We start from the raw sequence: 12,391 nt of genomic DNA, 5'->3' as shown, positions 1-12,391 counted from the left end.
TAGTTCACTTAGCTTGTCTCTTGGGGCCGGATATTCTCTTTTTGCATTTTACTCGGAGTCTAATTTTTCCAAGCCTTTCATGGCTGGAAACTGTGACAACAAGATAGACAAATAATCAAGCATCTTCCTTTTCACTTGGGGTACGGTTACACTAGCTCGTTAGTTCGAGCTAGGTAGTGTAATGAGGGCAAGCAGAGTTGCAAATGAAGCCCAGGATTTAAATATCCTGGGCTTCATTTGCATGTTCCTGGGTGCTGCCATTTTAAAATCCCCCTTAATCCGAACACCGTGCCCGCGGCTACATGCGGCACGGAGTAGGTAGTTCTAATTAAAGATCCTAATTCCATGAGGAGTAACGGTAGTTCGAATTAGGATCTTTAATTTGAACTACCTAGTCCATGCCGCATGTAGCCGCGGGCACAGAGTTCGGACTAAGGGGGATTTAAAAATGGTGGCGCCAGGGAACATGCAAATGAAGCCCGGGATATTTAAATCTCGGGCTTCATTTGCAACTCCGCTTGCCCTCATTACCCTACCTAGCTCGAACTAACGAGCTAGTGCAGATGTACCGTTAGATTATCTCTGTCTTCTGCTGTTGATTCCCCCATTGCCTGACTCAGGATAGGAACACAGATGGAATTAACTTCCAATCCCAGGGGGAGAAACAGCAAGACTTGTGTTCACTGCAAATGATGGCAAAGACCTGAAAGCCTGCAGGTTAGCCAGAAAAACCTCTCCAGCTTCTATTTTACCTCATCCAGCATGGCACCTCCACACTCCTTCAGGATAATCTTCATCCACAGACCGGCTGCTGTGGCACAGGAGGGACTAGCAGACAGCATACCATCCAGTATGGCCTCAATAAAATCTGTGGCTTGGTCAGAGGGAAAGTACTTACTAACCACCTGTGGACAGATCAAAACCAGGAAAGATTGCAATGATAGTCGGCTCCAGTACTTTTAAGAAAGGAGGCCTAAGAGCTGTATAGGAAAATAATGTATTCATCAGCAAATTGCTAATTGGGCTCATATCTGGCAAGGCAGTTGCAATTAAAATTTTCTCTGTAATCTTTCTAGCTACCACATCTCTATTCTACACTAATAATATCAGGTTAGATCTTAGGTTGTACAGTTAGCACAACATTGTATGGGACAAACAGGATGTAAATTTCCAGTTTATATTCTATGATGTACATGACATCTTTTCACAAAATATAAAAATATGCAAAGAGATGCATGCACACAAATATAGGTTCAGGTAAACACACAAGGTGCCAAGACTGGTTTCTCAGCTTGATGTCCCGCTCACATATTTTCCCCCTGGATGGATGGATGGATGGATGGATGTGCGCACGCACATGCATGGGCATGTTCATGCAACTGTCTGGAATCTGTTTTTTACATGGCATTCATAGCATATACCTATGAAAAGCATGTTACTGATTACACATGAATGCCTCACTCCCATAGCTCGCTCCAAGTGTGGAAAGACATCACGAAAGCATAAAACAATCATGGAAACATAGAATACTAGGACTGGAAGGGACCTTGAGAGGTCATCGAGTCCAATCCCCTGCCCTCATGGCAGGACCAAATACTGTCTAGACCATCCCTGATAGACATTTATTTAACCTACTCTTAAATATCTCCAGAGACGGAGATTCCACAACCTCCCTGGGCAATTTATTCCAGTGTTTGACTACCCTGACAATTAGGAACTTTTTCCTAATGTCCAATCTAAATCTCCCTTGCTGCAGTTTAAGCCCATTGCTTCTTGTTCTATCCCCATAGGCCAAGATGAACAAGTTTTCTCCCTCCTCCTTATGGCACCCTTTTAGATATCTGAAAACTGCTATCATGTTCCCCCTCGATCTTCTCTTTTCTAAACTAAACAAACCTAATTCCTTCAGCCTTCCCTCATAGGTCATGTTCTCTAGACCTTTCATCATTCTCGTTGCTCTTCTCTGGACCCTCTACAATTTCTCCACATCTTTCTTGAAATGCGGTGCTCAGAACTGAACACAATACTCCAATTGAGGCCTAACCAGCGCAGAGTAGAGCAGAAGAATGACTTCTCATGTCTTGCTCACAACACCCCTGTTAATGCATCCCAGAATCATGTTTGTTTTCTTTGCAACGGCATCACACTGCTGACTCATATTCAACTTGTGGTCCACTATAACCCCTAGATCCCTTTCTGCCGTACTCCTTCCTAGACAGTCGCTTCCCATTCTGTATGTATGAATCTGATTGTTCCTTCCTAAGTGGAGAACTTGGCATTTGTCTTAAACTTCATCATATTTACCTCAGACCATTTCTCCAAGTCATTTTGAATTATGACCCTATCCTGCAGATTAGTCGCAACCCCTCCCAGCTTGGTATCATCTGCAAACTTAATAAGCGTACTTTCTATACCAATATCTAAATTGTTGATGAAGATATTGAACAAAGCCGGTCCCAAAACAGACCCCTGTGGAACCCCACTTGTTTGCCTTTCCAGCAGGATTGTGACCCATTAATAACTACTCTCTGAGTATGGTTATCCAGCCAGTTATGCACCCACCTTTTAGTAGCCCCATCTAAGTTGTAAATACCTAGTTTATTGATAAGAATATCATGCGAGACTGTATCAAATGCCTTACTAAAGTCTAGGTATACTATATCCACCACTTCTCCCTTATCCACAAGACTCGTTATCCTATCAAAGAAAACTATCAGATTGGTTTGACATGATTTGTTCTTTACAAATCCAGGCTGGCTGTTCCCTAGCACCTTGCCGCTTTCCAAGTGTTTACAGACGATTTCTTTAATTACTTGCTCCATTATCTTCCCAGGCACAGAAGTTAAACTAACTGGTCTGTAGTTTCCTGGGTTGTTCTTATTTCCCTTTTTATAGATGGGCACTATATTTGCCCTTTTCCAGTCCTCTGGACAAGGGAAAATGAATGGTGCACAGCCACTAGAACAGTCACTTAGGGTACGTCTAGACTACAGGCTTCTGTCCACAAAGAGCGTCTAGACTACATTGAGTTCTGTCGACAAAGCAAGCTGCTTTGTCGACATGGCAGTGTAGTCTAGACGCAACCCTACAGGCAATAACACCATCTGTCGACAGAACTCTGTCGACAGAAGGTGTTATGCCTCGTAAAATGAGGTTTACCAGCGTCAACAAAACTGCTGAGTTCTGTCGACGTTATGTTGACAGAACTCAGCGGCAGTGTGGACGCAGGTATAGTTTTGTCGACAAAAGTCCACTTTTGTCGACAAAACCCTGTAGTCTAGACACACCCCTAGTGTCTGTTACCTTAGCCATTTTGCAAGATGCTTGAAACAGAGCCTCAGGGTCTGGAGTTGTTAGTGCCTCACGGAGACATCTCAGCTCCTCCTCTGCTGACCCCAGGTTTCTGCACTGACCTAGGATAGAGAAAAGGAGAAAAAGTATGGGAACATGTAATAAAACTGAACCTCTGATCCATAGATAATCATACAGGCGGATCTATGGGGGTATGTTATTACCAGCTGTGTGTGAAATTTTGGCCCCACTAAAGCCAATGACGAAATTCTTGTTGACTTTAATGGAGTTAGAATTTTACCATCAGGCTATGTGTGGACTATATCCCTTTTTCGGAAAAGGGATGTAAATTAGACGTATCGCAATTGCTAATGAAGTGGGGATTTAAATCTCCCCCACTTCATTAGCATAAAAATGGCTGCAGCTTTTTTCGGCACGGAGCTTTGCTGGAGAAAAGCGCCAGTCTAGATGCTGATCTTGTGGAAAATTAAGCCTTTCCCGAAAGATCCCTTATCCCTCCGAAAAAGGGATGTAGTCTAGACGTAGCCCCTATGTCTGAAAGTTAACAGTAATGGCATGTGATTCATTGTGATTCATACAGGATTAAACAGGCACTGTATTCTGTGTGGAGCATCTTTCTCTGTATATCTGGTTTCAGTAGCCACTCTGCTCTCAGTATTTAAATCTAATCTCTTAGTCAAGCACAACTCATGTAGATTGTTCTGAGGTTCTGATTTGGAGGAGAATCCCTCTACTGAACTCTCATTGTAAAAGAGATGGGGCTGACCAAAAGCTTAGGTAGGAAACCCAGGCTCTTCGCTCACTTCTAAATCATGAACTGTCTCTTTAAGGGAAAGCTGTCCTGCTCTGTCATCTCCCTCTCCCCACCCCACTCTGCAGAGGGGGGGACATATGGGCATATGGCAGGGGAGAGAGTGTGTGTGAGACAATGTGTGTGTGTGTGTGTGAGAGAGAGAGAGAGAGAGAGAGAGAGAGAGAGAGGGACATGCTGGCTGCCAGAGAAATCTTAGAAGCAGTGCACTGCCTCTTTAGATAGGCACTCCGTTACTCACCATACTTCAGACTGGAGCAGCACTATTGTATGTGTCCCTCTCCCCAAACTCTGCTCTGCAGAGATGATGACAGGGGCAAAGGGGTCACCCTGACTTCTGCACGCCTCCCTGCTCACCTCCCCTCCACACACCACTAGCAGCAGATAGGATGGAGCAAGGTCGGAGAGGGGCAGCTGAACACATGCTGCTGGCATGCTTGCTAATCAGCTGAGCGCTCCAGACAGAAATTCTGGGGAGAAGGGCAGATCTGGCCTGTGTGCTATATTTTGCCCACCCTCTAATATTTGCAGATTATTTATTATTTGTGCAGTTCTCTTCCAGCAATGTACTTACAAGGCCCCAATCATTCTGTTATATAAGTGTCGCTAACAAGACAGAAAGAATTACAGATGGAAAAAATGGTCATTACAACAATGAAAGAAAGTGAAGAGTTACTTACACCTGCTCATGGTCTCCTCACCTTGTATATTGAGAATACAGTTGATACAGTCAACCACCCACTGACGCGATGAGGTAATTGAAGCACAGGTATATGGTGCTAATAGCCCAATCAGATATCCAAAGTGATCAAAAGTTTCCTGAGGCTAATTAAAAAAGAATGAAGAATGAAAGTTCTCCGGCTATACTGGACATTATTTGCCTTCCTTATTGTGAACTCCATTACTGTACCTGGGTACGGCACATTGGAAAACATAATCCTTGTTGTACATGCAAATTGATGGGGTCTAAATTAGCTGTAGCACTCAAGAAAAATCTCAGAGTCATTGTGGATAGTCCTCTAAAAACATCTGTTCAACACGCAGCTGCAGTTAAAAATGCTAATGGTATGTTAGGAACCACTAGGAAAACGGATGAATAATAATATGATAAATAATAATAAATTAGCAATAGGGATATATTACCGACCACCTGACCAGGACAGCGATACTGACATTGAAATGCTGAGGGAGATTAGAGAGGCTACCAAAATAAAGAACTCTATAATAATGGGGGACTTTAATTAGCCCCATATTGACTGGATACATGTCACCTCAGGAAGAGAAGCGGAGATAAAATTTCTCAATGGCTTAAATGACTGCTTCTTGGAGCAGCTGGTGCAGGAACCCACAAGGGGAGAGGCAATTCTTGATTTAGTCCTGAGTGGAGTGCAGGATCAGGGCCAGGATATAACCGTTACCGGACCGCTTGGGAATAGTGACCATAATATAATAACATTCAACATTCCTGTGGTGGGAAGAACACCTCAGCAGTCCAGCACCCTGGCATTTAATTTCAAAAAGGGGAATTACACCAAAAATGAGGAGGTTAAACAAACAGAAATTAAAAGGCACAGTGACTAGAGCAAAGTCCCTGAAAGCTGCATGGAAACTTTTTAAAGACACCATAACAGGGGCCCAACTTAAATGTATACCCCAAATTAAAAAACATAGCAAGAGACCTAAAAAAGAGTCACCGTGGCTTAACCACCATGTAAAAGAAGCAGTGAGGGACAAAAAGGTATCTTTTCAGAAGTGGAAGTCCAATCCTAGTGAGATAAATAGAAAGGAACATAAACACTGTCAAATCAAGTGTAAAAATGTAATAAGAAAAGCAAAAAAAGATTTTGAGGAACAGCTAGCCAAAAACTCAAAAAGAAATAACAAAATGTTTTTTAAGTACATTAGAAGCAGGAAGCCTGCTAAAAAACCTGAGGGTCCCTTAGATGATTGAGCTATAAAAGGAGCAATCAAGGACTATAAAGCCATTGCGGAGAAACTAAATGATTTCTTTACTTCAGTCTTCACGGCTGAGGACGTTGGGGAGATTCCTGAATCTGCACCGTCCATTGTGGGTGATGAATCTGAGGAACTGTCCCGGATTGAAGTGTCATTAGAGGAGGTTTTGGAACAAATAGAAAAACTTAATGTTAACAAATCTCCGGGACCGGATGGCATTCATCCAAGGGTTCTAAAAGAACTCAAATGGGAAATTGGTGAACTATTATCTGTAGTTTGTAACCTATCCTTTAAATCGGCTTCCGTACCTAATGACTGGAAGGTAGCTAACGTGACACCAATATTTAAAAAGGGCTCTAGAGGCGATCCTGACAATTACAGACCGGTAAGTCTAACTTCAGTACCGGGCAAATTAGTTGAAACAATAGTAAAGAATAAAATTGTGAAGCATGTAGAAGAGCATAATTTATTGGACAAAAGTCAACATGGTTTCTGTAAAAGGAAATCCTGTCTTACTAATCTGTTAGAGTTCTTTGAAGGGGTTAACAAACATGCAGACAAGGGGGATCCAGTAGTTATAGTATACTTGGATTTTCAGAAAGCCTTTGACAAGGTCCCTCACCAAAGGCTCTTGTGTAAATTACATGGCCATGGGATAAGAGGGAAGGTCCTTTCTTGGATTGAAAACTGGTTAAAAGACAGGAAACAAAGGGTAGGAATAAATGGTAAATTTTCAGATTGGAGAGGGGTAACTAGTGGTGTACCCCAAGGGTCAGTCCTGGGACCAATCCTTTTCAACTTATTCATAAATGCTCTGGAGAAAGGGGTAAGCAGTGAGGTAGTAAAGTTTGCAGATGATACAAAACTGTTTAGGATAGTCAAGACAGAAGCAGACTGTGAGGGACTCCAAAAAGATCTCACCAAACTGAGTGATTGGGCAACAAAATGGCAAATGAAATTTAATGTGGATAAATGTAAAGTAATGCACATCGGGAAAAATAACCCCAACTATACGTACAGTATGATGGGGGCTAATTTGGCTACGACAAATCAGGAAAGGGATCTTGGAGTTATCGTGGACAGTTCTCTGAAAACTTCCACGCAGTGTGCAGCGGCGGTCAAAAAGGCAAATAGGATGCTGGGAATTATTAAGAAAGGGATAGAAAATAGGACCCAGAATATCTTACTACCCCTGTATAAAACTATGGTACGCCCACATCTTGAATACTGTGTACAGATGTGGTCTCTTCACCTCAAAAAAGATATTTTGGCCTTTGAAAGGGTTCAGAAAAGGGCAACTAAACTGATTAGGGGTTTGGAACGGGTCCCATATGAGGAGAGGTTAAAGCGACTGGGACTTTTCAGTTTAGAAAAGAGGAGACTGGGGGGGGATATGATAGAGGTCTATAAAATCATGAGTGGTGTGGAGAGGGCTGATAAAGAAAAGTTATTTATTAGTTCCCTAAATAGAAGAACTAGAGGACACCAAATGAAATTAATGGGGAGCAGGTTTAAAACTAATAAAAGAAAGTTCTTCTTCACACAGCGTGTAGTCAACCTGTGGAACTCCTTGCCAGATCAGGCTGTGAAGGCTAGGACTATAATAGAGTTTAAAGAGAAGCTAGATAATTTCATGGAGGCTAGGTGCATGAAAGGCTATTAGCCAGGGGATAAAATGGTGTCCTTGGCCTCTGTTTGTCAGAGGCTGGAGAGGGATGGCAGGAGACAAATCGCTTGATCATTGTCTTTGGTCCAGCCTCTCTGGGGCACCTGGTGCTGGCCACTGTCGGTAGACAGGATACTGGGTTAGATGGACCTTTGGTCTGACCCAGTACGGCCGTTCTTATGTTCTTATGTTCTTATGTTCTTATCATGCCACTGTTTCAAATCCATGGTACACCCACACCTTGAATACTGCAAGCAATTGTAGTCCTCCAACTTAAATAAAGTTAGGATATAATTGGAAAAAGTTCAGAGAAAAGCAACAAAAATGATATGGGATATGGGACAACTCATACAAGGAGAAGTTAAAAGGACTGGGACCATTCATCTTAGAAAAGAGATGCTTACAGGGGGGTATGATAGAGCCATATAAGATGATCAGAGATGCATGATATGGGTGTCCCTATATCTCTGACTGCCTGGGGCTGGGACTGGACAACAGGGGAGAGATCACTCAACAATTGCCTTGTTCTGTTTGTTCCCTCTGATGCATATAACACCCACCACTGTCAGAAGACAGGATACATGAACCATTTGTCTGGGGGATCCAGAATGGCCATTCATGTTTTATGTTCTTATCTGATTAAATAGAAATAGAAATTCAACTTTAACAGCCTGAGAGTATAAGAATGCATCTATGACACTGACACAGCCAACCTATGTGTGACCCACAATAACTTAACAAGCGGCACTGCAATTGTATCAAGACAAGTCACTTATATGTTATTTCAAAGGGTGTGTCTAGACTACTGAGTTTTGTCGACAAAAGTGGACTTTTGTCGACACAACTATACCTGCATCTACACTACCGCTGAGTTCTGTCGACATAACGTCGACAGAACTCAGCAGTTTTGTCGACGCTGGTAAACCTCATTTTACGAGGCATAACACCTTCTGTCGACAGATTTCTGTCGACAGAAGGTGTTATTGCATGTAGGGTTGTGTCTAGACTACAGGGTTTTGTTGACAAAGCAGCTTGCTTTGTCAACAGAACTGAATGTGTCCAGACCCTCTTTGTCGACAGAAGTTTTGTCGACAGATACTGTCGACAAAACTTCTGTCGACAAAACCCTGTAGTCTAGACGAACCCAAAGAAAAGTTCTAGACTAGCGATCACCAACATCATGCATTTTGGTAATAGATATGAAAGGTAGATGTTATGTATTATTGTCTGTATTTATATCTTGCTAGAAGTTTAACATAACCAAATTAGCTTGTAGATTCCAATTCCTTTTCATGTCTTAATTGCCTTAATGATATGCAACTGTCTTCAGTTAACCTTAAGATCAAAGATATAAGACAGTACAAGAAAATATTTTTTACATTGCCTTCAGCTTAACTATCTGTGTTGTAATGGAAGACCACGATCGGCTAATTACCTTATGTGAATGACTATCACCCATTTACCAGTGTATGCATAGGAAATAGAAAATTAACTTCAAAACAAAGCACGACAGGAGATCTGCATGACCTATTCTTTCTCAGGGAGAGATCCTGCTTCGACAATTTCTGTGAGGAGGCTTGCCAACCGGCTAGAATAACTATAAAAGACAAGTTATGGGACTGATCTTCTCTCTCCAGTCTGCTTAAACTTTGAACAGGGGACGTGTAAGCCATAGGACATAGATCTTCCAAATAATTATTTGGAATAGTCTGGGAAATGCATGGAAAAACTAACAGCCTTTGCATCTAAACTGACTCTGGATGTTGACCGGTTAGCATGATTCCAGAGAGACTTTTACAAGCCAGCCGTTTATTCCACCATGGTTGTGATCCTGAACTATGAAAAGTGAAAGTCATTTTAACAAATATCTATCACTTAACCATTTGTAACTCTCTTCTTTTTCCTTTTAACAACAAATCTGATATTCGGTTATTAAGGATTGGCTGATATTTAGGGAAGACCTGTGATTCATATTAACCTAAGGATAAGTGTCTAGTCCTTTGTGATTGGTGATTATATTAGACTTAGTTGTCTAGATGGGAACCAAGGTCTGGAATGCCTAAAGGGTACTATTGTTTGGTATTTTGTTAACCAGAGTAGAAGCTCTTTTCTTACTGGTTTGGTGAATCTAATTATAAAATCACTCGTCTGGGGAACTGCCTGCCCTGTTTCTTACAGTCTGGCCTGAGTGCTGTCACAGCACTCTTATGGAAACCTTTCTCTTATGGAAGCAGAGGGATCTTAGTCACTTTGAGGCCCCAGCTGCAGGCCTAGTAGAATTTCTCATGCATTCACATTGAATGTCAGATTTGATTTAAGTGGGGAAGTCAGCTCAAGGAAGAGTAGAACTATACTCACTGTGCTATTAACTATCTCCTGATAGGCAGTTAGCAGCCAGACACTGGCCTGCAAGGCCCTTCCTCTCTCCCACTCCTTCTCTGAACTGAGCCAGGTCTCTAGTAGCTGTTGGCAAAGCAGGAGAATGGACAAAGTTAGTACCAGAAAATCCCTCCCAAACGTTTCTTTTAAATAGGTTTGATTGTCACTAAAATCCCTCTCCAAAGCATTTAACTTCCATATAGCAAAAGATTTATATGTCTCCAAAAAGAGACCCTTGTATATACAAGTCCCAGGGACCAGATTCACCTCTGGTGTACGTAACTCCATCAAAGCCAAAGGAGTTACATGAGAGATGAGTCTGGCTCTGTGTATGTGAGGGCTTCTGTAGACTGTCTGATGGCAGCTGTCTAGCACATTGCATGCAGTTTGGGGTCCGGTGCTGTGTTCTCTTTCCTGGACAGCTTCTCCCATGCTGAGTGGCAAATGACAGAGAGGAGCAGAGAAGTCTCCCCAGCCCAGCTCCTTTTATAACTTTATTTTCATACCAACGTTGCACCTAACTCCCCTCCCCTCCGCTCTTCAAACTATTCTGTTTATGTCTGAAGAGCAGGAAGTCTTTGGTGAATGAGTTTCCATACACAGAGCTTAACTCAATACTAATTCATTCCTTTTACAAGAGGTGATCAGTTCTCACTGGTCCTCTTGAATTTGGTTACTGCACTGATGATTTTCTTTCCTGTCCATGTAGTGTTAACTATACTGGAAAAACTAGATCTCAGTCCACCACTGGCATAAAATGGAACAGCTCCCATGGATTTCAATGGGACACATTCCCACTTACTTCAGGAAAAAACTGATGCTTTCTCCCTAAAATTCACCCGCTGCGGAAAATTCCTCCACAACAGAAGCTTGAGCATCATCCCTGCTATAACACAAGAAACAATTATCACCCTGGTCCTATGGGCTACTCACATGAAACATTTCCTGGAACCAGTCTGGGGTTGGTTCTTCCTCAAGCAGGATCTTCATTAGCTCACTAAGGGCTTCTAAGGAGCACTCATACATCAACTGAAACCAGAAGAGAAGGAGTGAGGCTCAACACCAGATAATTTCTGCAGGAGGTGGAGGTGAAGTTAGCCATGACTTTGCAGGGAGGCCATGTGTGGCTGCTATCACCCAGTGCTTGCTGGGCAGAGATCTCAGTGGAGTCTGCCAGAGGGGAATTGGTGTCATATACCTCTATGTGCAGAGTATCCTCTAGTTTCTTGCCTTCCTCTTTCATCTTCTCCAAGGGAGGAAGGGGAAATACACTTTTAAAACACAGATCAAGGATCTCACGGTTTTCCTCCAGGGTCAGAGATGGTTTGAGTTTGCTGTCAGAAGGCAGAAAGAGAAGTCACGTGTTAGATTCAATACCATAGCCAAGTAAAAAATGGGTTAAATGAATAAAGATTATCCCAATCTAGAACCCCAAATGCAAACAGCCCTTCACTTTGCAGCTGTGCACCTCTTTGTACCTCTGTTAATTATTTGCTCATCTAGAAGTAAAGCTAAAACTTCAATTCCCTTTTTAGAGGAATCCACCAGCTTCCTTCCCCCTGCCAGCTAGCCAGACACCTCCATCCCCACCTGAACTCTTCTCCGTAGTATGGCATGCCCCACAACCTCCACTCTTGTGCCTTTCAAGCACAAATCTCCAAACAGACATGACGCATTCAAACCCTCAAAACAAAAACACCATGTGAGCATCAGCCTGCTCCCAACCTGACACTCATGAATTAACAAATGAGAAGACATCACAGTGCCAAGAAATATGGCATAGAATATCATACCACAGCTGTCCAATCGCAAACATTGCCTCGTAACGAACTGGAGACACCAGGGAATCCAATGGTTCCTTTTTAATGAAGTCCTGAAATGCATGAACAGAGACATAAAAATAGGAAGTGGGTTTGAAAGGCAGAGAAGCCTCCCCCTCACCTTCTGAAACAGGGCTTTATGCCAGACCTGTAAGAAACAGACGCTGTTTCAGTGGCTCTCTGCCTCAGAAATGGACCGTAGAGACATCTGCTATACACAGGTCATCAAGCTGTATCCTGGCAACTCATCAGACACTATCCATTCCTTCCAGTTACAGCCCACAATATGCCAGCATCCCGGCCAAGCACAGTGGACCCAGCATTCTAGGTGCCAGGCAGGTAAATCATGACACTGCAGTAGTATAGCTACAGCCAATGGAAAGAATAACATCTACCCGGACAATCAGTCTCATTACATAATAACAAAATCCCTTGTAGCTCAGGCTT

At 42.6% G+C, this 12,391-nt stretch overlaps 1 protein-coding gene across 1 annotated transcript; it reads right to left on the bottom strand.

Moving 5' to 3' along the window:
* Positions 1 to 743: 743 nt before the first annotated feature.
* Positions 744 to 12,081, bottom strand: LOC142819874 (maestro heat-like repeat-containing protein family member 2B). Its single transcript, XM_075908520.1, has 7 exons — positions 11,918 to 12,081; positions 11,323 to 11,458; positions 11,058 to 11,153; positions 10,104 to 10,208; positions 4,825 to 4,948; positions 3,304 to 3,413; positions 744 to 905 (listed from the first exon to the last, which is right to left on the bottom strand). Exons 1-7 carry the CDS (start codon positions 11,938 to 11,940, stop codon positions 744 to 746), a joined length of 756 nt encoding a protein of 251 aa, XP_075764635.1. The 5' UTR covers positions 11,941 to 12,081.
* Positions 12,082 to 12,391: the final 310 nt, after the last annotated feature.

This window comes from Pelodiscus sinensis, chromosome 25 (genome assembly GCF_049634645.1).
Source record: "Pelodiscus sinensis isolate JC-2024 chromosome 25, ASM4963464v1, whole genome shotgun sequence".
Taxonomy (NCBI): Eukaryota; Metazoa; Chordata; order Testudines; family Trionychidae; genus Pelodiscus; species Pelodiscus sinensis.
The sequence above is the reverse complement of the archived record's forward strand: the minus strand, read 5'-3'. Positions and strand labels throughout refer to the sequence as shown.

What these genes read in the sequence shown, in the direction of transcription:
- LOC142819874 (XM_075908520.1), bottom strand. Translation starts at nt 11,940, where the DNA reads ATGTTTGCGATTGGACAGCTGTG. An exon ending in TTTGCGATTGGACAGCTGTG is followed by an intron (nt 11,459 to 11,917) that starts GTATGATATTCT and finishes GCCTTCTGACAG; the next exon opens with CAAACTCAAACCATCTCTGA. An exon ending in GGTTCCAGGAAATGTTTCAT is followed by an intron (nt 10,209 to 11,057) that starts GTGAGTAGCCCA and finishes CTTTGCCAACAG; the next exon opens with CTACTAGAGACCTGGCTCAG.